This window comes from Sciurus carolinensis, chromosome 3, assembly GCF_902686445.1.
Source record: "Sciurus carolinensis chromosome 3, mSciCar1.2, whole genome shotgun sequence".
NCBI classification, from domain to species: domain Eukaryota; kingdom Metazoa; phylum Chordata; class Mammalia; order Rodentia; family Sciuridae; genus Sciurus; species Sciurus carolinensis.
In genome coordinates, this window is record NC_062215.1 from 68,607,325 (window position 1) to 68,631,104 (window position 23,780).

At 43.8% G+C, this 23,780-nt stretch overlaps 2 protein-coding genes, 1 non-coding gene and 1 pseudogene across 3 annotated transcripts; 1 reads left to right on the top strand and 3 right to left on the bottom strand.

Moving 5' to 3' along the window:
- Positions 1-9,088: 9,088 nt before the first annotated feature.
- On the bottom strand, positions 9,089-10,829 carry LOC124981280 (dual specificity tyrosine-phosphorylation-regulated kinase 2-like; annotated as a pseudogene).
- A 1,339-nt stretch (positions 10,830-12,168) lies between these two features.
- Trnae-uuc (transfer RNA glutamic acid (anticodon UUC)) lies at positions 12,169-12,240 on the bottom strand. Its single transcript has one exon. It is a non-coding gene; the product is annotated as a tRNA-Glu (tRNA).
- Positions 12,241-12,945: 705 nt separating this feature from the next.
- On the bottom strand, positions 12,946-17,434 carry Ccdc115 (coiled-coil domain containing 115). The gene is made up of 5 exons (XM_047545240.1): positions 17,279-17,434; positions 17,106-17,209; positions 16,935-17,017; positions 16,192-16,323; positions 12,946-14,444 (listed from the first exon to the last, which is right to left on the bottom strand). The coding sequence occupies exons 1-5, from the start codon at positions 17,387-17,389 to the stop codon at positions 14,332-14,334; spliced, it is 543 nt and encodes a 180-aa protein (XP_047401196.1). The 5' UTR covers positions 17,390-17,434; the 3' UTR covers positions 12,946-14,331.
- A 119-nt stretch (positions 17,435-17,553) lies between these two features.
- Positions 17,554-23,387, top strand: Imp4 (IMP U3 small nucleolar ribonucleoprotein 4). The gene is made up of 9 exons (XM_047545239.1): positions 17,554-18,216; positions 18,324-18,432; positions 19,518-19,601; positions 20,202-20,311; positions 20,392-20,524; positions 20,606-20,760; positions 20,835-20,929; positions 21,041-21,114; positions 21,200-23,387. The coding sequence occupies exons 1-9, from the start codon at positions 18,214-18,216 to the stop codon at positions 21,310-21,312; spliced, it is 876 nt and encodes a 291-aa protein (XP_047401195.1). The 5' UTR covers positions 17,554-18,213; the 3' UTR covers positions 21,313-23,387.
- Positions 23,388-23,780: the final 393 nt, after the last annotated feature.

Below are 23,780 nucleotides of genomic sequence, written 5' to 3' on the forward strand. Positions count from 1 at the left end.
TTCTTTTTAAGTTTTGAATTCTTCTTTATGAATAAAAATATTCACTATGTTCTAAACTACTTATAATTTGTTCACTACAAAACTGGGAATGTCTTGGGGAAAAATTATGCTACTATTAATACAGAATGTATAAATCAGAGGACTAGGGACACAGCTTAGTAGCAGAGTACTTGCCTGACAAGCAAGCACAATACCCTGGGTTCAACCCCCAGTACCAGATGAACAGAGTGTATGAGTTAGGAAGGAAAGACTAATTTAAATGAAATTTGGAAAATAATATTAAATGAATTATTAACAGATATATATTACCATAGCATTTCCCAAAAAAGGATAATATAGACCTTCTGATTTCAAAAGGGTCAATGAAAGTGTTAGAATAAAACATGAAATAACATGATAGGAAGTGACAGAATAGAATGTGAAAAATGCCTTTTAAGACCAACAATTTTAGGGAGGGAAATATAAGAATGGGCATTTAGGGTGGAGCTAAAATATGAAAGAGTATAAAAGTATGTAAGCAGTCTGTGAAAATACTGTCCCAGTGGGAAGAGTGATTTTTGTGCTCAAAATAGCTATTTGTACTCTGATATTGGCATTTTAAAATCTGATACAATGTGAATGTTGTAGTTGGAAATAAAATGACATTAAATAGGAGTGAAAACCTGACATTTAAATTATGTAAGATATTATTGATTTTACAATTCAGGAAGTTAGTGGGGTTTTTTTGTTTGTTTTTTGTTTTTTTGTTTTTCTTCACTGAGAACACCAAAAAATCAGGTACACTCAAATACTGTCGCCGCCTGCGGCAACAATCCCGCAGATATTTGTTACCGCCTACAGCAACAATTGCACGGGTATTTATCGGAGGTGGACTGGAAATAAACTACTTCTATTTCTGTGCTACTTCCTTGCTTGCTTGCTTATTCCCTAGCTTACTGAGGAAAAACAGGCTTCCTTGATTTTAGAGGAAAAGAAGCAGCTAGCAGAGAGAAGAAGTAGCTAGCAGAGAGAAGCAGCAGCTAGCAGAGGAAAAGAAGCAGCTAGCAGAGAGAAGCAGCTAGCAGAGAGAAGCAGCAGCTAGCAGAAAGAAGAAGCAGCTAGAAGAAGCAGCTAGCAGAGAGAAGCAGCAGTAAGCAGCAGCAGCAGTAAGAAGGCGGCAGATTGTAGAGCGGAGAACTAAGAACACACCTCTAGGTCGTAGATAGATAGCACCTAGTTCACAGGATGCAGGCCCTACCTCTAAGAAGAAGCAGCAGAATTCTAAGAAGAAATAGAACTCTGATAAGCGTAGCAAGCCTCTCTTTCTCTAAAACTCTCTATAAGCAAAGCCTATCTTTCTCTCAAAGCTTCTCTTCCTCTAAAATCAAGCAAGCCTCTTTTTCCTCAATAAGCTAGGGAATAAGTGAGCAAGCAAGGAAGTAGCACAGAAATAGAAGTAGTTTATTTCCAGTCCACCTCCGATAAATACCTCCACAATTGTTGCTGCAGGCAGTGACAAATATCCGCGGGATTGTTGCCGTGGGCGGCGACAAACACATAAAAACATGAGGGCTAAGATATAAGAGGTATAAGAGGAGGGATTTATATACTTTGAAAAGTAATTCAGCTTCAACTTTTTTCTTTTCAATAATTAATTCCCTCAAACATATTTCAAATACTATATTTATCAAAATTTTATTGGAACACATACGCTGAAACTTTACTTCATTTAACGTCAAAAACAACAGAGTTAGCTGATTTCACAATATTCTTTGTTGAGAAAGGGATCAAGGGGGTCATGATCTGGTTCTTTCCTTAATCTTTAGGTTGATGTTATCTAATGAATAGATAGTACCTGAACTATAGCCATATAATGTTCTCTAACAGTATCTCTCTCTAGGCTTCTTTTAATTCATCTGAAAAATAAATCCTGCAAGTAAGCAGGCATATAAGCACTGATTAACTAGACTTACAGTATTCTAAGACTTATGGATCCTTTGAAGAATTCAAGCCTGGAGGAAAACAGGACTGAGGGTGAAGGTGAGGAAGTTCATGGAGTTTTTAGATTAAAAGTTACAGTCCCTTTTTCCTTCCCTGTTTGTCTCCTTTCATCATTTCTTCTATCTTACCTCAGTAGTTTAATATCTAAGATTACATCTAATCTTTTTTAGTTCAACTGATAAAGTCTTTGTAATTGGTGGGGAAAAAACCTTGACATTTATAAAGTCCAAATAAAGATAAGTAATTTGTTTTCAAATGATGGGCTTGGAAGGATTCAGCACACACAAGATTAAGAATTGGGGGTACAGACCAAATGCACTTGATCCAAAATGATCAAATTCTAAGAATGCTGAATTAGTCAGGGGTGAATTTTTTTCCATCAGTAGTTTCACAAATTACAGGCTATGGTATTTACTTGAAAATGATAGAATCGCCTGCGAGAAGAGTAACATTTTCTAAATTTTTTAATGGTGTTAAACCCTTTTATGAACTTTAATTAATTTTTCAGTTACTAGGATCAAGTGGGAAAAAAGAGTAAATTGAAAGAGAGATTTAGTGGATATTTTTCAATTTTCATGCAGTTTCCCATCATCTATATCTCATTTTCTGTCAAATATGTGTTGTTTGCTGGATAATGTTTTGATATCTTTATACAAGTTTTATGACTTCAAGTAATTGCTACTGAAAAGTTGTTTAATTTGGAATATCAGAAATCACAGATACACATATGTATTTATATTTTATATAAGTATAAAGTCACCATATTTTCTCAAATCTAAGAACACTTAATTTTCACATTATAACATTTCTTAACTTAGCATGCCACCTACAATGGATTTCAAAAGAAACTTGTCAACCATTTCTCTTTTTTCCCATCACGAAGGCTGATTTTAAGTCCATTGTCCCTTTTACAGGTATTGACGTCTTAGAATTGAGGAAATAGAATAGAAGCTGTGGATTTCATCCTGGCTGGTGCACACGATAGTATGAGGCAATATAGTATCTCTGTGACCTCTGATTATTTTAACTCTGTTCAACTCCAGAGCTGCAAACACCCCAAGCATACTGTTTCCTGATCCCAAAGAAAGAACCTGTAGACTCAATGAAGAGGGACAGCTGCACCTCACCTACAAGCAGGGGGAATATATAGGAAAGGTCCAATGCCCACTGCTCAGGTGGATCTTCTCAGATGATTTGTGAGTACTTTCCCTTACTATACAACCAAGGTCACTGTTTAAATTCAATCCTAAAGATTCGAGATAAGGTAAGTGGCCCCTTTCCCCCTCTCCATTTCCGTCATTATCATGTAAAGATTCCTTATCTAACTGCAAGCTTTCCTAGGCACTGATTAGTGTTTAACCCAATAAATTCTAACTTCTGTGAAATTCTGTGTTGTTATCTACAAAATGGAGATAGTATTACCAACCTGACAAACTCTCAAGGTTAATGTGAAGGTCAAATCAACAGATGTGGTAGGTAACAAAGCTTTGGAAAAAAAGCTCCTGGGATATGATAAAATTTGAGGCAAAGGTGTGTTCTATAAACCCATGATTATGTCTCAGTCTTTTAGTGAGCCTGTGACCTTCACAACTTTCTGGATTTCCTCTTCTCCAGACTAAAATGTGCCAGGAAGACTAAAATGGGCTGGAGGTGTGTATTTCTCTTTTCCCAAGTTAAGTAGGTAGAGTGGTTACTTTTCTCCTCTCTTCAGTGGGTTTTTTTTATAATCGTCACCCTGACACACTGGTAGGATTCCTGAAGATAAAAATCCATGAAAGTGTGGGGGTCACTTAAAACTGGGTCTTCCCAGTCTTGGGGGATTTTATTTATGGTCTTGAAGTACTGAGGATTGAAGCCAGGGCCCCTGGGGCACGCTAGGCATATGGTTCCACCATTAAGCTATATCCCCAGCCCTTTTCATTTTATTTTGAGACAAGGTCTTGCTAAGGAGCTCAGGCTGAGCTGGAATTTGAAATCCTTCTGTCTCAGTCTTCCTGAATGGCTGGGATTATAGGGGTGTGCCACTGCACCTGGCTCCTAAACTAGGATGCTCATTAGTCTCCAGCAATTAGTCAGTTACCCTGTAAATTCCCCTACCAGTTAACTGGTTCCAGGAGCAACTTCTGAGCCTGGTGAGCTGAAACCTTTTACATGCTGGAATAGAAACCATTATATTTTAATTGGTGTGCTAAACATTAACAATTGTAGAAATAATTTCTCAAAAAAGAAGGCATGAATGAATGATCAAACGAGTGTGGGTAGTGCATTTCTGGAAATAGGACCTCAACCCTGATTAAAATCTTCCTGGATTTACAGAAAGAAGTAACAAGCAAAAAGGGGTGAAAAACTGAGAAGGCACTTGCTGAGTGGGACTGTAAATTTGGTTCTCCTCTTGATGGGAATGCAGTGCATGTGTTGGCACCTAGGTCATTTAAAAGTAGGAAGTCAGCCCAGAGGCCCAGGAGGCTGATGCAAGAGGACCTCAAGTTCAAAGCCAGCCTCAGCAATGGTGAGGCACTAAGCAATTCAGTGAGACCATCTCCAAATATAATACAAAATAAGGCTTGGGATGTGGCTCAGTGGTTGAGTGCCCCTGAGTTCAATCCCCAGTACTGCCCCGCCGCAAAAAAAAAAAAAAAAAAAAAGTTGTAAATCGATTCTATTCTGGAGAGGGGAGAAGCCCAGCCTGTTCAGGTGAGAAAACAGAAACCCTGGCCACTAGAGTAAAGCAGACAAGGCATCAGCAACAGCTAGTCTTGGTGGAACACACCTGTAATACCTGCGACTCTGGAGGCTGAGACACATGGATTACAAATTTGCGACCAGTCTTGGCAATTTAGTGAGACTCTGTCTCAAACATTTTTTTAAGGAAGGACATTAAAGTTTTATTCTGAAATTATCTCTGACCACAACAATAAAATTTAACAAATATTCACTAAACAGTCTTACTTCTGTCATCAACTGTATAATACATATAGTATCACAGAACTGGCCACTAGGATTAAAATCGACTAGAACATATTTCATGTGAAGTGATGATAGCAGCCTCTCACAGAAATGTTCACGTACATATACATACAGTTCACATTCAACTATTTTCACATATTTTCAGTACATACAACTACACCATATTGCAATCACAAGTCTAAGTTGTTGCTCGAAAAAAACCCAAGCCACTTCCTAGACATAAGTGTAGCAGTTGAGTTGAATATAATTACAATTAATTTCACATATGTCCATAGCAGAGATATGTACACGCCCCTAAGAAACAAAGAGTTCACAAATACTTGTTTTTTTAAATGCTACCACAGCATTATGTTGGGCAATATGAAAACCTTTACCAACAAATCAGGTTTTTAAGAAGTTTTCTGCTTACCAGAAATATTCTTAATGAAAAAAATTACAAAAATGAATGTTCTTTTTAAAATAATTCACACCTGTATTTTAAGATTCTAATATGGCCCAATGTTACTGATACCTAAAGTGTTTTCTAACATTCTAATGGAGTAATTTAATATGACTCCAAACCACCCATTAAGTTTAAAAGTGGCTTAAGTGCCTTGCACCCAAATTGAAAAAATCCTGGCCATCCTTACTAGAGCCAGGCACATATAAAAGGAATACACTGGTTCATACCAAATGCCTTGGGATTAATCACACTATTAACATAAATGCTTCGAGGCCAATTTTTATAAATATAGTTTTTTGTCTAGTGTTAAAAAAAAAAATCCTTTAAAAAATCAGTCTAGGATCTGGGGTTGTGGCCCAGTGGTAGAGCACTTGCTTCGCATGTGTGGGGCACTGGGTTCGATCCTCAGCACCACATAAATAAGCAAGCAAAATAAAGGTATTGTGTCCATCTACAACTACAAAAAAAAATTTTTTAAATCAATCTGATGTTAAGATACAATGAAGGATATCTTTAACCCCTTAAACACAGGAATTCCCTTGTAATTAGCCAGTGGTTATCTTGTTCAACACCTGATGATGATTCATGCCTTATGGTTTCTATTAAGGCCTGCAACTAGATATTTAAGATTATCTTTGCAGAGGTGGGTTCCATCTTTACTGCCCAGCATTCAAGGAGTTAAAGAGGCCAAAAAATGCATGCCCTACAACATGGCATTCAGAACAAAAGGCACATTGTTAACTCTAAGGGCACAATTTCTCCTCTACTGTTAATCCACACAGTCTTGCATCACTGTTGTTCCACTGTTGTAACAATACACTTACGTGGCAATGAACACTCTGGTGGTGCAAGAAACAGAGCCAAGAGAGAGTGCAACCGAAGACAAGATGACACTGTGCTATTCCTAAATCTGACAACAGCTCAGACATCCCTAGACAATGGTAGCCTGTGAAACCCAGGACTGTTTCCAAGCCCACTCCTAGTAGCCTAGCAAAGCCCTTTATTTTTTTAGGTTTTGAAAAATCACAAAAGATGCAACATTTTTCTTCTTCTGATAGTACAATCAAACTTTAATTTTTAAAAGCAGCTCTGTCACTAAATGATGAAACGTGGTGGCTCTCATGAATATAGAAACTTTCACTGTATTTGAGTAAGAAGAAAAAAAAAATGCCCTTAGCACTGCACCTTATAGTTTGGCTTAAACATTTCCTGTTGCATTTGTGAATAAAGATAGTCACAAATGCATTGCTGGCATCTTAAGAACCAATTTTGTGTGGTAGAGAAATACGAACATATTTTTATAATTCAATGTAAATTTTTATGTATAATAATTTTATAGAGAAATTAATAATGTCAGGCTCAGTATCATATATTTGAGCCACAATGTGAAAATGAGAGTGGTAATAGAAGAGAAGAATTATAAAGGGAAAATGACCTTTATGTGTTTTTATTTATTTTAATGACCTCAAGAAGCTAAGCATCATTCAGAGACTTACAGTTTTACAAGGTCACCATACGAAGTCTTACCCTTGGCTTAATGCTTAAGGCCTTTAAGCCAAAATCTCAATAAATACACAATGTTTAAGTCCTATAAACCACTTATTGGGGGTTTCATCACATGAGCATTACTTAAAATGCATCTTACTAACATATTGCACTTTCATGGATTACACATAAAAGTGTACAATATGCTAAAGAATTTGACTCGGGGAAATAAGGTATAATTTGTAAATACAGAAGTACAAATTAATTTATGAGTGACACCTTTAAATAGTAAAGTAAATATCAATGTCACTCATTAATAAGCTTATCTTATTACTGTTTTTGGCAAATATCTGAAATATTTCCTGAGCATATTTTTCTACCATCAACCAGCAAAGCTTCAAGAAAAGTAAAATGCCCTTTTTTTTCCCCAAAAAACTACAATTTTTTATCTTAATGTAAGAGAGGATTCATATGAAAAGAACTTAACTGGAAACTTTCTTGGCCTCACTGGGGACCATGCTTTAAGTACTTGTAAATCAATTTCCAGGCAATACAATATCTGTGCATATAAAAGGTTATTTATCCTGATTTGTACTGCCCCAAACCTACTGTCCAAACAGGCAGAAATTTTTCTATATTAAATTGCACATATTCTAAAAATATTTTTCCATGTGCCTTGAAATTGATATATATCACTGCTTATACCCTAGGGATAAAATACTGAAATTTTCACTGTGAAAATAATTATTATTAAGAAAATATTCTTTTACCTAACTCTCGGTTAGTTTCCCAGGAAAAACAATTAGTACAATCCAAAAGAAAATAAAATAAAATAGGGGAATGCAAATTCTGTGGTTCTTCTAAAGATGCAAAGAACAAGTCAACCCATTTAATGGCCTTACTGAATGGTCACTGTGATTTCTGTTCACCAAGAGGGTTTTCAACCATGCTTTTTTTTTTTTTTAAAAAAGAGAGAGAGTTGATTCTTTCCCAGGGTAAAGGAACTTTGCTTTGCAGTGGCACCTGAAAAGTGTGAACTCACTCCAAACCTACTAAATCTTCTTTGGAACTATGGAAATTCCCACCTTCAGTAGCTGGATTGCTGTTTTTTTTTTAAACTGGAATATGAAGCAGTGGTCACAATCACACAACTGAGATGTCTCTTTCTGAATTAACAGACTGAAGGAAAACAAACCAAATCCAGACTAACAGATGTGTGGTGAAAGAGGAACAGAGAGAAGAGCGGAGAAGTGAGGAACAGTCATGGAATACATTTCTAAAATTAGGTGCATAGCCAATCTTGTGATAGGAGGCTTCCTGACAAAACACCTTGCCCATCAGAGTAGAAAATTTGAAGGAACACACACGTTTCAGTTTCCACTTAGCCACGAAAATGCAGCCTTGCTTAACTTGTAAAATGTCAGAATGCTAAATGGGCAATTTAAACCTTGGGGATATTATTTTGTATTTGTTTGAATCATTACTTCAGGAACAAATCTCTCCCATGCTTTTTTTTCTTAGAATATCACTTTCATCCTGACCACGGTCCTCCCACCACCACTGCCACCCAAATAAATTTATGGGGAAAAGAAGCAGGACATGCTACACCTGTGCATGAACCTGGAGGGTGGAGAGAGAAGGGCAGAAAGCAATATGAACCAAAAAGCAAAGCGAATGTCTTTAACTAACCTATAAATGCATGGCAGTCATGAAGTAATCAATGGCCTGACACTGATGTTATTACTCCGTCACACTAAATACTGTTAAGGCTCATTGTAAGTGTAGTTTCAGAAAGTATAAAAACTTGAAGCATTGTCCCCATGTATTGTATAAAAACAAAACAAACAACTGTCTTACATTAAAATTAAGTGATGAGCCAGGTGCCATGGCACACACCTACAATCCCAGCAGCTGGGGAGTCTAAGACAGGAGGAAGACAGGAGTTCAAAGCCAGCCTCAGCAACACAGTGAGGCCCTCTCAGCAAGACCCTGTCTCTAAATAAAATATTAAAAAGGGCTGGGGATGTGCTTTGCTGGTTAAGTGCCTCTGGGTTCAATTCCAGTTACCAAAAATAAGTAAGTAAGTAAATAAATAAATAAATTAAGGGGTAAAAATACAAATGAGTCGGGTTCTTGAGCAAATAAAAACAGGTCTGAGCAACTCATTTTCAACCTAATAAGGCTCAGCTATGTCATATCTTACAGATTACCAGCTCAGCTAACAATGTTTGACAACACTGTCCTCTGCTGAATATTCCCATTGGCATCTGTCATTTGTGCCAATTTCGTCCTCAGTTTAGAAGCTGAACTGGAAGGTGGAGGTAACTTGGGAATCCATGTAATTGACAGAATCAGTACTGTCACTTATCCTTTTCACTGAAGTCTTCTCCCCAGTGGGAGGCTTTGGCAACTGCCTCCTCAGTCAGGGGTGCCACAAAGACTGGCCTGGGATCATGCGCACCGATGGATCCCATTCTAAATACTGCTTAGAAGTTAAAGAAAAGGGTATCATCACATCCCTTCAGTGCATCTCCCCGCTCTCTGCTCTCATGCTCTCAGGTGGGCCCCTCAATTTCCCTCTCTGGGAATGACCTCCATTGAAGACCACAGTCAAAGAGTCATGACAATGCAGTAATGGGGATAGCATAACCCTTGCAGCACAAAAAATTTTTGACTCGTTTGAATGCCTCCAGCAGTTTCTAGGAAGGCATGCCCAACAGTTCAATCATACAGGCTAGTTGGTCCCTTTCATCCTCCCCAGATAGGAGGGGGTAACCTGTCAGGAGCTGGGCTAAAATGCATCCCAGGCTCCACATACCAATGGGCATGCATACCTGGCTGAGAGTCACTTTTAGAGCCTGGTTAAAAACATGATTGGATGTATGTGCAGACGCTCTGATGCTTGTAACAACCGTAACCAAAATCAATCACTTTAATACTGCTTCTACTCTGCTGCTTTAACAAAATGGTTCTCGGGCTTACAGTCACAGTGAATGATTCTGTTTTTGTGCAAAGAGCATCTAAGCACTGCAGAATCGAATAGGCAAATTTGTGGGCCCTGGAATTTATTCTTGTTGATAGAGGTTCATACTTAGCATTTCAAAGGTCATGCAGATGTGGCTGCCTAAGGTGAAATTCTCCAACACTCATGGTGTTGTCCTTGTCCTGCTTCCGCAGGTATTCTAGAATTCGGATCTCCTCTGTGGCCTGCCAGTGAAAGGGCTTGTCATTCTGCACTATCTTCAGGGCCACATACTAGCTGGTGGACTTTGGGATCATAAGCCTTGACAACCTGACCAAATCTCCCCTTTCCAGTGACCTTGAGGGTCTCATACCTGTAAGACACGTGATGGTGGGGTACCTGCACATATAATCCCTGGTCATCAAGATAGCTACCATTGCTGGGTCCACCTGTCATGTCCTGGATTTTCTTTGCATTTGGACCCAAGTAATATATTTCAGGGTAGGTAAAAATCTCATGGTGCTCAGGCTGTTAATTTTTGCATGTGTTGCTTTACTGCTTGTTCATGAGTCATGGGGGTGGCTTTTACCTGCCCCATGCCTTCTACAGACTTCACAGAGGTGCTCCCCTGCCATCTGTGCTCTCCAGCTGCACCTCCGGCACCACTGGCAATCCCGTTGTGCCCATTGTTGTAAGCCCATTTGGTTGTGTCGTGAACACTGTCCTCTTGTCAATGTTATCCTCAAAGATTGATAACACCTGGACTTGTCCATGGCTGTGGTTGCTAACATGAAGGTGATCATTCATTGTGTGCTTACTGCCACCAATCCCGTGGGCTGCAGCGGCAGCGTGGCTGGCCCGGAGAGGAGACCGACGAGGCGGGAGGGGCCGGTCCCAACTCCACTCCGCCCCTCACCGAGTCCCGGGAGAGCCTGAAGCTGGCGAACAGGGCTGTTCTCCAGCCCCGGCGGGAGCGACGGCCCAAGGTTTCCTGGTTAACTCGGCCGCTGGAGAGGAAAATGCATTTCGGGGCTGCCGTCTCCGCCGCGGGTCCAGCGGCTACTTCTCACGGACGACGCCGCCTCATGGTCGCCCCTCACGCGGGTCCCGGGCGCCTCCTCGCCCCAGCTACAGCCAGACGCGCAGTCCGCTGCATGCCCGCGGTCCCAGGCGGTCGCCGCGGGCCCTCCCCGCCCGCCCTCCTCCTCTTCCGCTGGCAGCTGCGGCATCCCCCGGCCCGTAGGCATGCTTCGCCCTCCCCGGCGCTCCGCTGGCTCCCGGATTCCGTCTCAGGGACCGGCAGCTCCCGGGCCTCCTCCCGCTCGCGCTCGCGCACACGCGCCCCGCGCACCTCACACACAAGCCCCTAACATTTGTTTTAAGCAGCTTGGGTGGCGGAGGCCGGAGGATCTTGAAGTCAGCGCCTGCAACTTGGTGAGGCCCTAAGTAACTTACCAAGGTCCTGTCTCAAAAAATAAAAAAGTAAAAACGGGCTGGGGACGTCGCTCGGTGGTAAAGCGCCTCTAGGTTCAATTCCTGTACCCACGCCCCCCAAAATTAATCAATTAAAAAAAATTCGGGGGCGTGGTAAAGAGGCGGTGGTTGGGGATGTACTTCAGTGGCCGAGCGACCCCTGGGTTCTATCCTTAGTTCTGAGAAACATCAGCAAAAGTAGAGAAAGCTAAAGCGTCAATGACTCTTCCTCCTCGTCCCTGGTTCCCCAGTCCTTTGGGGACCTCACGGTACTTACTTCCGTAGACCCAGGTGCGGCCTCTGAGCAGTTCCTGCCAGGGGAACTACTGCACGTGCCCCCAGCCCTCCCGTCCCCCGCCGCGCTCCTTTCCCCTCTGCCCCCCCTCCCCTTCTCTTCCCCGCCCACTCTAACCTTCGACCTCCCGCTCCCGCCTCATCTCTCCCGGCACTGCCCGACTCCCCTTCTCTCTTCACTCCAGGAGAGGACTAGGTGAGAGGGGTTACAGCATGTGGGAAGGACCGGCTGAAGGATTCTGCCCTCATCAACGGAAACTGATGATAAATTTTAAATATTTTAAAAGTTATTTAATATTTCATTAAAATCATTATTCACATCCATGTTGTAGATGAATTTAATATAATTAGTAAGCTGTTGATATACAGTTATCTAATGTGGCGACAGTGATCACTTTCAATCAAAACACAGAAGGAAAGGGCCCAGAGTTCAAAAGTTCTCACTTTCTTCAGATCTTAAGTGGGGAGGAAATTCCCAATTTGGTCTGAGGAACTGTAAGGGCGACAAGCCAATCTGTTAGTGACTTTTCAAGTTGAAGGAAAAGAACAGAAAACACTTAGTGTGTTCCCATACCGGGAGTCGAACCCGGGCCGCCTGGGTGAAAACCAGGAATCCTAACCGCTAGACCATATGGGAACTGTTAGCTGTCCCCTCCCCGTCGTGTATGTGTCATTTACGTGTGATAATCCTCCACACCTCCCACCACAACTGCGCATGCGCGGGCCCCCCTTGCCGAGGATTCTTCCGGACTGCGGCTGCGCCAGCCGGGCAGCTTGGGCAACCTGGGCTCTTCTCAAATCCTGAGAAGTGGCTTATGGAGTTGGAAGCTCAGACTCCAGCGAATCGGGTTTCTGCGTTTCCCCATGACCCTACCCCCCTCTCTCTGGAAGCCGAATTTAAGGCAGAAGCTTAGAGGGCAAGTGAACGCCGCTTTGCTGAGCACTTACTGTCTTCAACCCTGTTAGCAAAGGTCGCAGTTTCGCCCCTTACAACAGCACTATATAATCAACATAATAACTGAAAATGTTCTTTGAGTACTCTCTTTGGCTTCAAGATTTCACTTTGTGGATAGCAGGATTTTTAAAAATCTTAACCGCTTAGGGGCGGAGAGAGGGATGGAGAGGACATCTCTCTACCCACCCCCACCGGTCACAGTACAGTTTCATTTGAGTGCTTCCAATAGGCTTTTCACTGGCTACTCATGCTCAGTAAGGCTGAAAAAGTTGATCCCCTTCCCCAACACAACGCACATGTATTACCTGCGTTCAAGTAGAAAGGTTCAAGAATTAAAACGCATGATGCCCATGAACTAACGGACAGTAAGGTGAATGAAACACAATGGCAGCTCCAAAATTAAAATTCCTATTTACACTAGTCACATGCAAAAGAAAAGGTGGTATCTCAAATTAGGAGTAGGGTGGATTGATTAACACTGTATGCACACGGAAAAGTTGGGCACAGGATTTACTTCAAACCCCAGTGAACCCACAAGTTTATGAAAACACCAGATATTTTCCCTATTGTCACATTAATTACAAACCCAAATCCCCAAATCCTAATAGCTAGCTGATACATTCAATTCTACTTTAAAATTGATAAAAGAAACATAAGAGCTTGAATAAGGTTCTCACGTCAATCTTTCATTATTATTCCATACAATTGATGTAGTTTTATTTTACAAATAAAAAAACTGAAAAAAAAAAAAAAAACACCACAAAGTTAAAAGACAAACTGGGAAAGAATATTTACATCTCACATTATGAACAAAGGATTACATACCACTATCCCCCACCCCTGGCAAACAAACAAAAAGACAACAACAGAAAGAACCCCTAGATAATGCTAAAAAGATAAACCACCTGGAAGAAAAGTGAAACAGAGTTCCCAGAACAGGAAACACAACTGGCCCTTCAACAAATGAAGAAAGTCTTTGCCTCACTCCTGAAGATAAAGGCAGGTTTTTGAAACATAGACAGTCTCTTCCTAAACATCCCTTGAAAATCTAGGCCAAACCTTTTTCACTTCCTGGTTGAGACCCTGCTAAGGGCTACCCATCTACTCATGTTTATTTTGTCTTTGAGACAGAATCTTGTTATGTTGCCAGGCTGGTCTCAAACTCAAGGCCTCAAGTGATCCTCCTGCCTCAACCTCCCAAGTAGTTAGGACAACAGGTGGGCACACATCACACCCAAGTAGGTGTTTGTATTTTTATTAACTCGAATCACATTGTCCTGGTATGTTGGTCATCTTTTCTTCTATCCAAGTCAGTTGGATCTGGTGACCCTGAAGCACTACCTCTTATCCTTCCCTGCCACTGTTTGTGCAGTGTTTCATCATCCAGGAATGACACTACAGTTGGCTAATCTATGAGGTTGTTCAACTGTTCACTAACATGAACAGCCATATACCTGCTCTTGGGGCAATGTTGGGGGATGGGGAGGGTTGTCCTATGAGAACATGGGCCTAAAAGTGGTTCCAAAGAAGGCAACTTTCAATATTACTAAGTTTGGGAAGAAATATTTACATCTCATATTGTGAACGTAGGATTAAAAACTTTGAACTTCACACCTAACAAAGTCAAAAACATGAAGACCAATGACATTTTAAGGAGGGACATAAGCTGGAGTGGAGGTTGGAGCAGGAGCTATTTATGAAGGAAGAATGCCTGAGAAAAGACAGCCACATCCATGAACAGCTGCACTGAGTGCCTGCCTCTGTGAACACAGGTCAGGCAGCCCCAGGTTCCAGCTGCTTGAGTTTCTCCTGGATCTCCCGGAGTTGGCTTCGACCCCAGTCAATACGGGTCTGGAGGCTGGCTATATCTGCAGCTAGCTGTAGGCCTGGGGGAAAAAAGAGAAAAATGTCACTATGGTATCATAGTGTGACACATGACTCAGAAGCCTCTACCCAACCCCTCCCAGACTACAAAGACTCAGGCCCTCTCTGGTCTTCACACAATTTCTAAAATGTTCTTGGTATGGCAATTCATTGGTTGCTCCCAAACCTCACTGGGCACTCATACCCTCACTTCTTTTGGGTCTGTGATAAAATATCATCTCTTCAGAAGTCTTCCCTGCCCTCTTTAACATCCACCAGAAATGAAAACCTCGCGGATGGTAACATCTTCTCCATGGTCTCATTCCCTTCCTCCTTCCATCATGGCACTCCCTCCTTGCTCTTACCCAATCTCCCTCCACCTTTTTTCTCTGTCCCTGAATGTGATCCATACTCTGGATTCTTCTTTGCCAATGTCTCTGCTATCTAGTCCTCCCCATCACAAAGTCTCCAGTCAGTCCTCAGTCTTCAGCCTCCCATTCCACAGCAGGGGTGATCACACATCTATGTCATTGCTCCCTCCAGGAAACAACTTTCTCCTTTTGGCTTCTGGGACACCCCACTCAGTGGGCACTGTTCCTGAGTCTCCTCTCCCACACTTTCCATTCATACTCCCAGGGCTTCTTTTGATCTCATCCTGTCTCAGTTTTAACCCTGTGCATCTGTGTTAACAAACTGTGGATTTAAACACTAGCATTCTGTAGCAGACCCAAAATCTCTCTCCAGCTCAGTTCTTTCTGACACTCCGGAGACATGTAACTAAACCACCCACTCAAAACATTCCACCTGGGCATTTGTAGACACCATATAGCATTCAAAAACACACCCACAACCATTCTCACATACCAGCTTCCTTCAGCTGCTGCCCTGCAGCCTGTCCACTCCAGCTCCATCTTCCCAGGGTTCTGGGTTAAGACCATGGGTTCTCCTGGACTTCTTTTTCTCTTACCCATACATCCAATCTGTCAGCAAACGCCAGGGTTTCTACTCTCAAAATATGTGCAAGTTCCCACTGTTTACCATACCTTCACTGGCTTCTTGTGCCTGGCTGCTTCTGGCACCTGCTGCTTCTCTCTACCCTCCAATCTATCTCTACTCAGCACCTAAAGAATTCCTGTTACTCTGTGAGTTCTACTGCACCAGCCTATGCTCAGTCACCCCATGGTTCCTGAAGTCCTCATTAGCCTACCTCACAAGAGTCTGGCCTTCCTGCCCTTACTCCTGGCACTCCTACTGAACTGACTCCACTCTAGCCCACTGGCTTCATCTCTGATCTTTGTCCAATGCACCAGATATATCTCCTCTTAGGGCTTTTGGGCTGGCTGGTTCCTCTGCCTTGAACACTGTTCCCTCAGATCACCCACAAAGCTTTTTCCTTCTCCTCAGACCTTCCTTAACCATCCTTCATAAAATAGCTGCCTTAGCATATTCCTATCCCATTCCTTTTTGTGTTACTTTTTTCACAATTTTCACTGACTGACACTATGTTAAAGGCCTACTCATTTATTTGACATTGCTTTCTCCCCAACACAGAATAGCATCTCAACGAAGGCTCTTTGTCCCTTTTGTTCCCTGTATTCTACATTGACAACAACCAATGAGTACTTCTGGGGTAAAAACAGGTATGAAACAAGTTTGCAATGGAGTAAACCTGCAAAGTCCTAACATGATGCTAGTGCTCAAATGCTTTCTGTGGATAGAGAACCAGAAAAATAATCCAGGGCCACATGCCACCTCGTAGGGTCCACTCACCTTCCCGGAAGCTGGTTTGGGCCTGCCGCAGACTGTGAGGAACCAGGATTCCAAACCAGTTCAAGGGGTCTTGTGGGGCTGCAGAGGGCTCTGGCTCTGGAGTTTTGGTAGGGCCTTTGCGCCTGCGCAAAGCTGGAAAAAAAAAGGCTGAATGAGTATGGTGTCTTACTACAGGCTTTGTTCTGGGTCTTAATGACAATGTTCATCTTACTCTGAGCTCATGATTCTGGAAAACATGAATGTTGGGAAATCCCCACCTTTCCTCTTGTGATACAGATGATATTCTGACCACTTCCTCATGACTCCCAGTAAGACTCACAAATGATCCTGTTTGCCCTTGACAAAGTCATATACTGGTCCCACCCATTTTGCCTGAATGTGCTGAAAGACCTGAAAAGAAATCCCTCTCCCCGCACCGACCCCCACCCCCTGCAACTTCCCACTCTTTGTCTCACAAATAGTTAACTAGGATTATAAGTGTATTCCTCCAAAATATTACGATAGTAAGATTTTCTGTTAGGCTAAGAAGAGTTCCCTTGGTTGTAAAACTACCCCAAGTGTAATGCAGCCCAACTATACAACTTCTTAAATCCTCCTACTAGTAGAAGGCCAAATGACCCTAAGACATTCTGATCTACAGCTCAGGGGCGCTCTGCTAAGCTTAATTAGGCATCTCCTTAAATGTTCTCTGAGTTTTGTCTTTGATATCGGGCAGGGACCCTAACAGGAGGAAGGGAACTCACCTGACTCGCGGGGCCCCACCTCTTCTGGAGTCTGAGCGTCAGCTCTCACCACCCTGAATGTCTGGAGTCCGTTCTGGGTCTCACTGAAGGATAAGAAGGGAAGATGGACCTTTGAGAGTCCTGGCCTGGGCCTGAACTCCTCCCTCCGCTCCAGTATCGAAGGTTCCTCACCTGGCACACACACAGACCTGGGGTTCCATGCGAGAGGCATACTGTAAGGGCCCTACCGACTTGGCGCCCATTGCATAGCGAGCCTTTGCGAGCGAGAGCCAGCCCTGAAGACAGGAAAGCTGTGAGACCCAGTTTACGCCTATGTACTCTCCCCCCTTGCCCCAGGCACCCACCTCCTCCACTCGAGCATTTAGCGCCCCCCGCTTCACTTCCAGCTCCTCCAGGTCTCTGAGCAGCTGCAGGAGCAGCGAGTCCAACTCCGCCCGCAGATCGGGCGCCGCCATGGGCCAGCCACCGGCGGCTCTCAACTGGTCAGCGGTCCCCACCCGGAACCACCTCCTTCCCAGTCGCCCAATCACCGCCAGCTATGCCGGTATGACAGCCAATCGGCGCTCTAAACACGCCCCTGAGATGCGTTCCCCGTAGTAGCCCGGATGCCAACGGTCTCGAGGTTGCGACTGACCCCCTTTAACTGCAAGCACGCTCCTGGAAAGAGCGCGGATGAATTGATATCTCTGCCTAGCGCCTCAAGCGAGTCAGCCAACCGGACTGCGAGGGATAAAGGTGGTTCTGAATCGCTTCAAGAAGCGGATGAACTTTAAAAGTCGTACTGCCGCTAAGGCAATGTAAAAAGGCGAAGTTGTATGGCAACCATTTTGATTAAGGGAGCAGGGGCTTTAAACAGTGCCAGAAGCTCTAGAGCCCACCTATATAACCCAACTACTCAGTCATCCGTCTTGCCCCTTTTACAGTTGGTGGACTGTTTTCAGCTGCAATTATGACTGTTTTAGCGGTTCGTCGTTTTAAAACCGGGCGTCGTGCACCGACGTATCGGGTAGTAAAGCCGTGAGCAGACATCTTTATTAACGTCAGTAGCAAGCATCCTGACTCCAGTTTATTGGTTGCTGCAGCGAGCTCGGGAATGCCATTTTGACCAATCGCCTTGCGACGCCTTCCACTCTTCAGCCATCTTAACATCGGGCATTCTTCGACAGCCGAAGACTCTGACGAAGCCACTAGCGACTCTTTTGGTTGAGGGCGGAAGTAAAGGCCGCGTCCCGCCGACCACACCCACAGGTTCTTCATTCACGTGGAAGCGGCGTTCAGGATGGTAAGAGGGATGTTTTAACTCCCGTTTTAGGGGTGGGGGACTCGCGGAGGGGTGCGGTTAAGGTCCTTCGGGCTCGGGGGCAAGTAGTGTAACCTGGTGTTTCCCAGCTGCGCCGCGAGGCTCGCCTGCGCCGCGAATACCTGTACCGAAAGGCCCGCGAGGACGCCCAGCGATCTGCCCAGGAGAAGAAGGAGAAAGTTCGGCGAGCGCTCGAAGGTACGGCCGCCCAGCCCTGCAGGGCAAGACGAGCCATTCAAAGACCTTGTAATCCAGCCGTATAAAACAAAATACTAGTATGTTTGTGCTAGTGTGGACGAACATCTTTTCAATATTTACTGTCCGCTTTACTTAGGGCTTCCTGCCGGTTTGTGAATGTTCCTTCCATATTGTCATTTTTTGCTGAACCAGCTTATTAACTTTATTTCCAGTGCACTAGTTCTTTCAGAGTTTTAAATTTTTATATGGTTTTATAAATTATCCCCCCTTCGTATTCTTACTCCCTTTAATATTGCGTTACCAGAATCTTAATCTTTTAGCCCTGTAAGGATTTCCTCTTCCATGTGCAAATGCACCTCCAGGGCAAGCTGGAGAGCAGAGCTAGGCACACAGGTATTCTCAGGTTTAATTCTGTACACCATAGTAGGTGGTGGGGGAGACTACACAGCCCAGTCCCCTGCCAGCCCTGCTTCAGTCCACAAAGGAAATCTCTGGCCCAAAGCCAGCTGAGGCATTTTCTGCATTATGATTAGTGGATTTCTTGTTTAAGAGCTTTAGAGTTGCTGGCCTACCTTCCTACATGAAAAAGTTTGTGTTTCTTTAAAAAATCAGTTCTGAGCTGGGGATGTGCCTTAGTAGTAGAGCACTTTCCTTATATGCATAAACCCCTGAGTTGGATGCCTAGCACCACAAAAAAAAAAGTAATAATAATAATTTTGTTTGTTTTCATTGCTTGGGATAGAACTGAGTACTTCATTCATGCTACTGCTGAACTATACCCCCAGCCCTAGAAAATTAATTTTTAAATTTTCATCTGACTGTATGCTTGTGATGAAATATTTTAGAAATCTTTTAAGACATGAGATTCAAGAGTCATAGAAAATGAAGTTCCTAGTGACCACAGATTGGCAAGTAGACCAACTTGTTGCTTCTCTTTCTCCCAATAGTCCTGTATTGTCTCTGCTCAGAAAGGAGTGACTTTTTTTTTAAAATCAAATTCATACAGTCCTGTAAGCTGCAGAATTTGGTATAAAATGAGAGCTTCTTTGCTTATGTCTTACTCAGCCCCTGTTTTTTCCCCACAGAAAACCGCCTGATTCCCACTGAGTTACGCCGGGAGGCTTTGGCCTTACAGGGGTCCCTGGAGTTTGATGATGCCGGTGGTGAAGGTGACTACACAGCACAGCCCTCCTAACACTGAACCAGCTCCTCTGCCCACTAGCCTCCCTGCCTTCCTCAGATACACTGGGGACTTTCCCACCTAAGAAGAGTTTCCATGGCAATTGCTCCTGGAACTGTCCCCCAGGTACCCTTTTGTCTACATAATTGGCACTGTAAGGGGCTTTCCCTGAGTCTTTCCAGTTCCATTTATACAACATAGTAGTGGTCCACTTGTTTTCTGCTTTCTAATTGTCTCACCCATTGGAATGTGTGCCAGCTCAGGAGAGTGTCCCTAACACTCAACATAACATTGACACCCCAACATTTCAGGCATTGTATCATTCAAAAAATAAGAAAGGAATCACAAACATTTCTGATGTTTATTGTGAGGCAGAGGAGTCTGTCAATAGAATCCCAACTTTTGCAAACATGGAAGAGTCCATACCTCAGTTGCACTTGTGCTTGGTAGCTAGTAGCCACCCTCTTAGCTCTTGTGGGTGTGCGGCATTCCCATCATTGAAGATTTCTCAGAGAGAGTTACCTGTTCCCAAGTTAGCAGTTTACTTCCAAGACAATGTTGAATTCTTGCCACTCCATACTTCTAACAGGTGTGACCAGTCATGTAGATGATGAATATCGATGGGCTGGGGTTGAGGACCCCAAGGTCATGATCACTACCTCCCGGGATCCCAGTTCCCGCCTGAAGATGTTTGCAAAGGTATTGGTGGGCAGGAAGCGAATGGGTACACCTAAGACTAGCAGCCCCGATCTTGATGGGACTCTGTGATCCATGTGCAGGAGCTAAAACTTGTGTTCCCGGGTGCTCAACGCATGAATCGAGGCCGACATGAGGTGGGGGCACTAGTACGAGCCTGTAAAGCCAATGGGGTCACCGACCTCCTGGTTGTCCATGAGCACCGAGGCACACCTGGTGAGGCTGGTGGGAGGGAGAGGGGGATGGAGGTCTCTTGAGGGCAGCTGGGGTCTCTGACAGCCTACTTGACCTCCACAGTGGGGCTTATCATAAGCCACCTGCCATTTGGCCCTACTGCATACTTCACACTGTGCAATGTGGTTATGAGACATGACATCCCTGACCTGGACACTGTGTCAGAGGCCAAACCTCACCTCATCACACATGGCTTCACCTCTCGACTGGGCAAGCGGGTAAGTGTAGGGGCTTTGGGGAAAGAATTGGGGACCAGGCCAGGTATTTGCTGCTTTCCTTCCTTGTACTCCAGGTTTCGGACATCCTCCGGTACCTGTTCCCTGTGCCCAAAGATGACAGCCACCGGGTCATCACCTTTGCAAACCAGGATGATTACATCTCATTCCGGTGGGTCTTTGGGCTGGGCCTAGATTGGCATGTGCCTCTGTGCCCTTCATACTACTGTAGCTGACACACAGCATTTCCCAGCTCACACACCTGCCATATCCTTTTCCTCAGGCACCACATTTACAAGAAGGTGGACCATCGCAATGTGGAGCTGACTGAGGTTGGGCCTCGATTTGAGCTGAAGTGTGAGTTTGGGGTTTTAGCCCACATTAGGAGGTAAAGGAGGAGAGGCTGGTGTGCAGGTGATGATCTCCCTGTTCCTCTATCCAGTGTATATGATTCGCCTGGGCACGCTGGAGCAGGAGGCCACAGCAGATGTGGAGTGGCGCTGGCACCCTTATACCAACACTGCACGCAAGAGAGTCTTCCTGAGCACCGAGTGAGCAAGCTCTCCAGTCAGGATATAGACTTGGAACCTGGGAGAGGGGTTTGTTCCAGACGGGCCCTTAAGATCAGGTGTGGGACTATGGTGGGCTGGAGGGTCCAAAATAAACTTTGTATCACACCTCCCGCCTATCTCTGACTAGTCAGGATGGGCATGCTGTCAGGCTAAGCCTGAAAGGTAAAGCCCTTGGAATCTCCTTGGGTAGGGGATCTGATGGTTGTTGGATGGACTCAGGCTTTATATCAACAAGGGGGTTAACATGATCTTGTCTGGGTTGTTGGGTGTGGCTATCTCCTTGGAAGTTGGGCTCTGTGAGTGCTATAGAATGGTAGCTGAGTAAGACATTGTCACTGGTGACAAACTCCGTGTGAGCATTGAACCTGACTTAGAGGGCCTAGGCTGGGCTCAGTGTTAAACAGGATCCTCTCCCCTGCCCCATTCAGGTGGGTGCATCTTCCCTCCATTGACTGGAAACAGTGATACCAATGGGCCACTTCCAGTTCTCCCATGGGAAGGTTATCAAGTGTCACATGGGGAGGGTCAGTGCAGTGCTGGGAGGTAAGGTTTCCTCATTGGCTTCTCCCAGTTTATGATCTCTCTGTGCCCCCATTCCCTTTCTGTACCCAAGGGCCCTGATTTTAAGCAGCCTTGTCAAGATCCTGCAGAATGCACTTGAGTTTAATGGGAGGAGAGGAATAACAATAAGAAATTTCTCAGGCAGGTGGGAGGAGGCCTGTGAGGAAATATGGGAAATATGTCAGGCAGAGCAGGACAAAAGATGGGGGTGTGGTTCTTCATGACTTTCCTAAAAGCTGAGTGATGGGGTGAGGTAGCAGACACTATCTGAATGACTGTACCAAGGCCCTGACACAAAGTGAGAAAGGGGACCTCAGAAGTGGGGGTGCGGTACCAACTTAGGCCAGTGTTTGGGACAAGACTGATGGGACCTTGAGGGACCCCTGCAGCTTAGCCTCACTTACAGAATCCAATTCCTTCTACCAGACCTCTGCCACTTTGCCACAGCTTCACTGCATCCTGAGGAATATGTCATTGAGTTTTGTCAGTTGTAGAGATTGCAAAACACATAGAAGAGTAGAATAATGTGTTGTCCTGTGTTCATTTTCTTTGGCTGCCATGACAAAATACGACAAACCAGGTGGCTTAAACAACAGAAAATTATTCCCTCACAATTCTGAAGGCCAAAGTCCAAGATCAAAGTGTCAACTTCCTCCAAGACTCTAGCAGGGGTTCTAAGGGAATGGCGGGGATCCTTTACTTGTTCTTTAGCTTCTGGTGGTTGCCAAGCAATCCTTGGCATGTGGCTGCATCACTTCATTGTTAGCCATCATCTTCACATGCTTTCTCCTTTTTCTTTGTCAAGTCTCTGTCTCTCTAATAAGGACCTATGTCATGGGTTTAGAGGCCAAGGGATGATCTGGGTTAATATCTGCATTTCAAGATTCTACACTTAATTACATCTGCAAAGACTCTTTAAAAATACAATCATATTAACAGGTTCTAGGAATTAGGATGTGGGATATTTTTTGTGGTGCTGGCCACCATGCTACCATTGCATGTCCCCATAATTCATCTGTAATGGTTTTCAACTTTGGACCCTTCCCTAGCCCACACCTAACAGCCATCCCAGGTCTGTCCAAGGATACCTCCTGCTGTGGCTCCATCCACTCCAGTTTCCCCAATACAAGGCAGGTTTTTTTCTCCTTCCCACATTTTTTATTGGTACATTTTAATTGTGCATAATAATGGGATTTTTTGTTATATATTTCTGCATGCACATGGTATAACAATGCAATTTGGCCAGTATCACTTCCCAGCCCTTTCTTCCCTCCCTTCTTTCCCTACCACCCCCGGTTGCTTTTCCTCTACATTTCCCTCTGATTTTCATGAGATCTGCCCCCATCTTTCTTCTCCTTTTTCCTGTCTTGCTTCCACATCTGGGAGAAAACATCCAACTCTTCATTTTCTGAGTTTGGCTTATTTCGCTTACATGATGGTCTCTAGTTCTGTCCATTTTACTGCAAATCACATAATTTTATTTTTCTTTACAGTTGAATAAAATTCCATTGTATATACATAACACATTGTCTTTTTATCCATTCATCCATTCATGGACTCCAAGGCTGGTTCCATAGTTTGGCTGTTATGAATTGTGCTGCTATTAACATGGGTGTGCATGTATCACTGTAGTATGATGACTTTTTAATTCTTCTAGATAAATACCAAGGAATGGTATAGCTGGTTCCTTGTCTAGTCTTTTGAGGAACCTCCATACTGATTTCCAAGGGATTGTACTAGTTTACAATCCCACCAATAATGTTAAAGTGTTCTTTCTCCACACCCTCTCCAGCATTTATTGTTTGTATTTTGATTAATGCCATTCTGACTGGTACTTGCATTTCCCTAATTGCCAGTGATGAACATTTTTTCATGTTGTTGTTCACCATT

Bases quoted from the DNA above. Each gene is read 5' to 3' on its own strand.
- Imp4 (XM_047545239.1), top strand. The intron at 19,602-20,201 runs GTGACTACACAG...TACTTCTAACAG, and splicing joins TGATGATGCCGGTGGTGAAG to GTGTGACCAGTCATGTAGAT. The intron at 20,525-20,605 runs GTGAGGCTGGTG...TGACCTCCACAG, and splicing joins TGAGCACCGAGGCACACCTG to TGGGGCTTATCATAAGCCAC.
- Ccdc115 (XM_047545240.1), bottom strand. From the start codon at position 17,389: ATGGCGGCGCCCGATCTGCGGGCGGAGTTGGACTCGCTGCTCCTGCAG. The intron at 17,210-17,278 runs GTGGGTGCCTGG...TCCTGTCTTCAG, and splicing joins TAAATGCTCGAGTGGAGGAG to GGCTGGCTCTCGCTCGCAAA. The intron at 14,445-16,191 runs GTGAGTGGACCC...TTTTTCCCCCAG, and splicing joins CCAAACCAGCTTCCGGGAAG to GCCTACAGCTAGCTGCAGAT.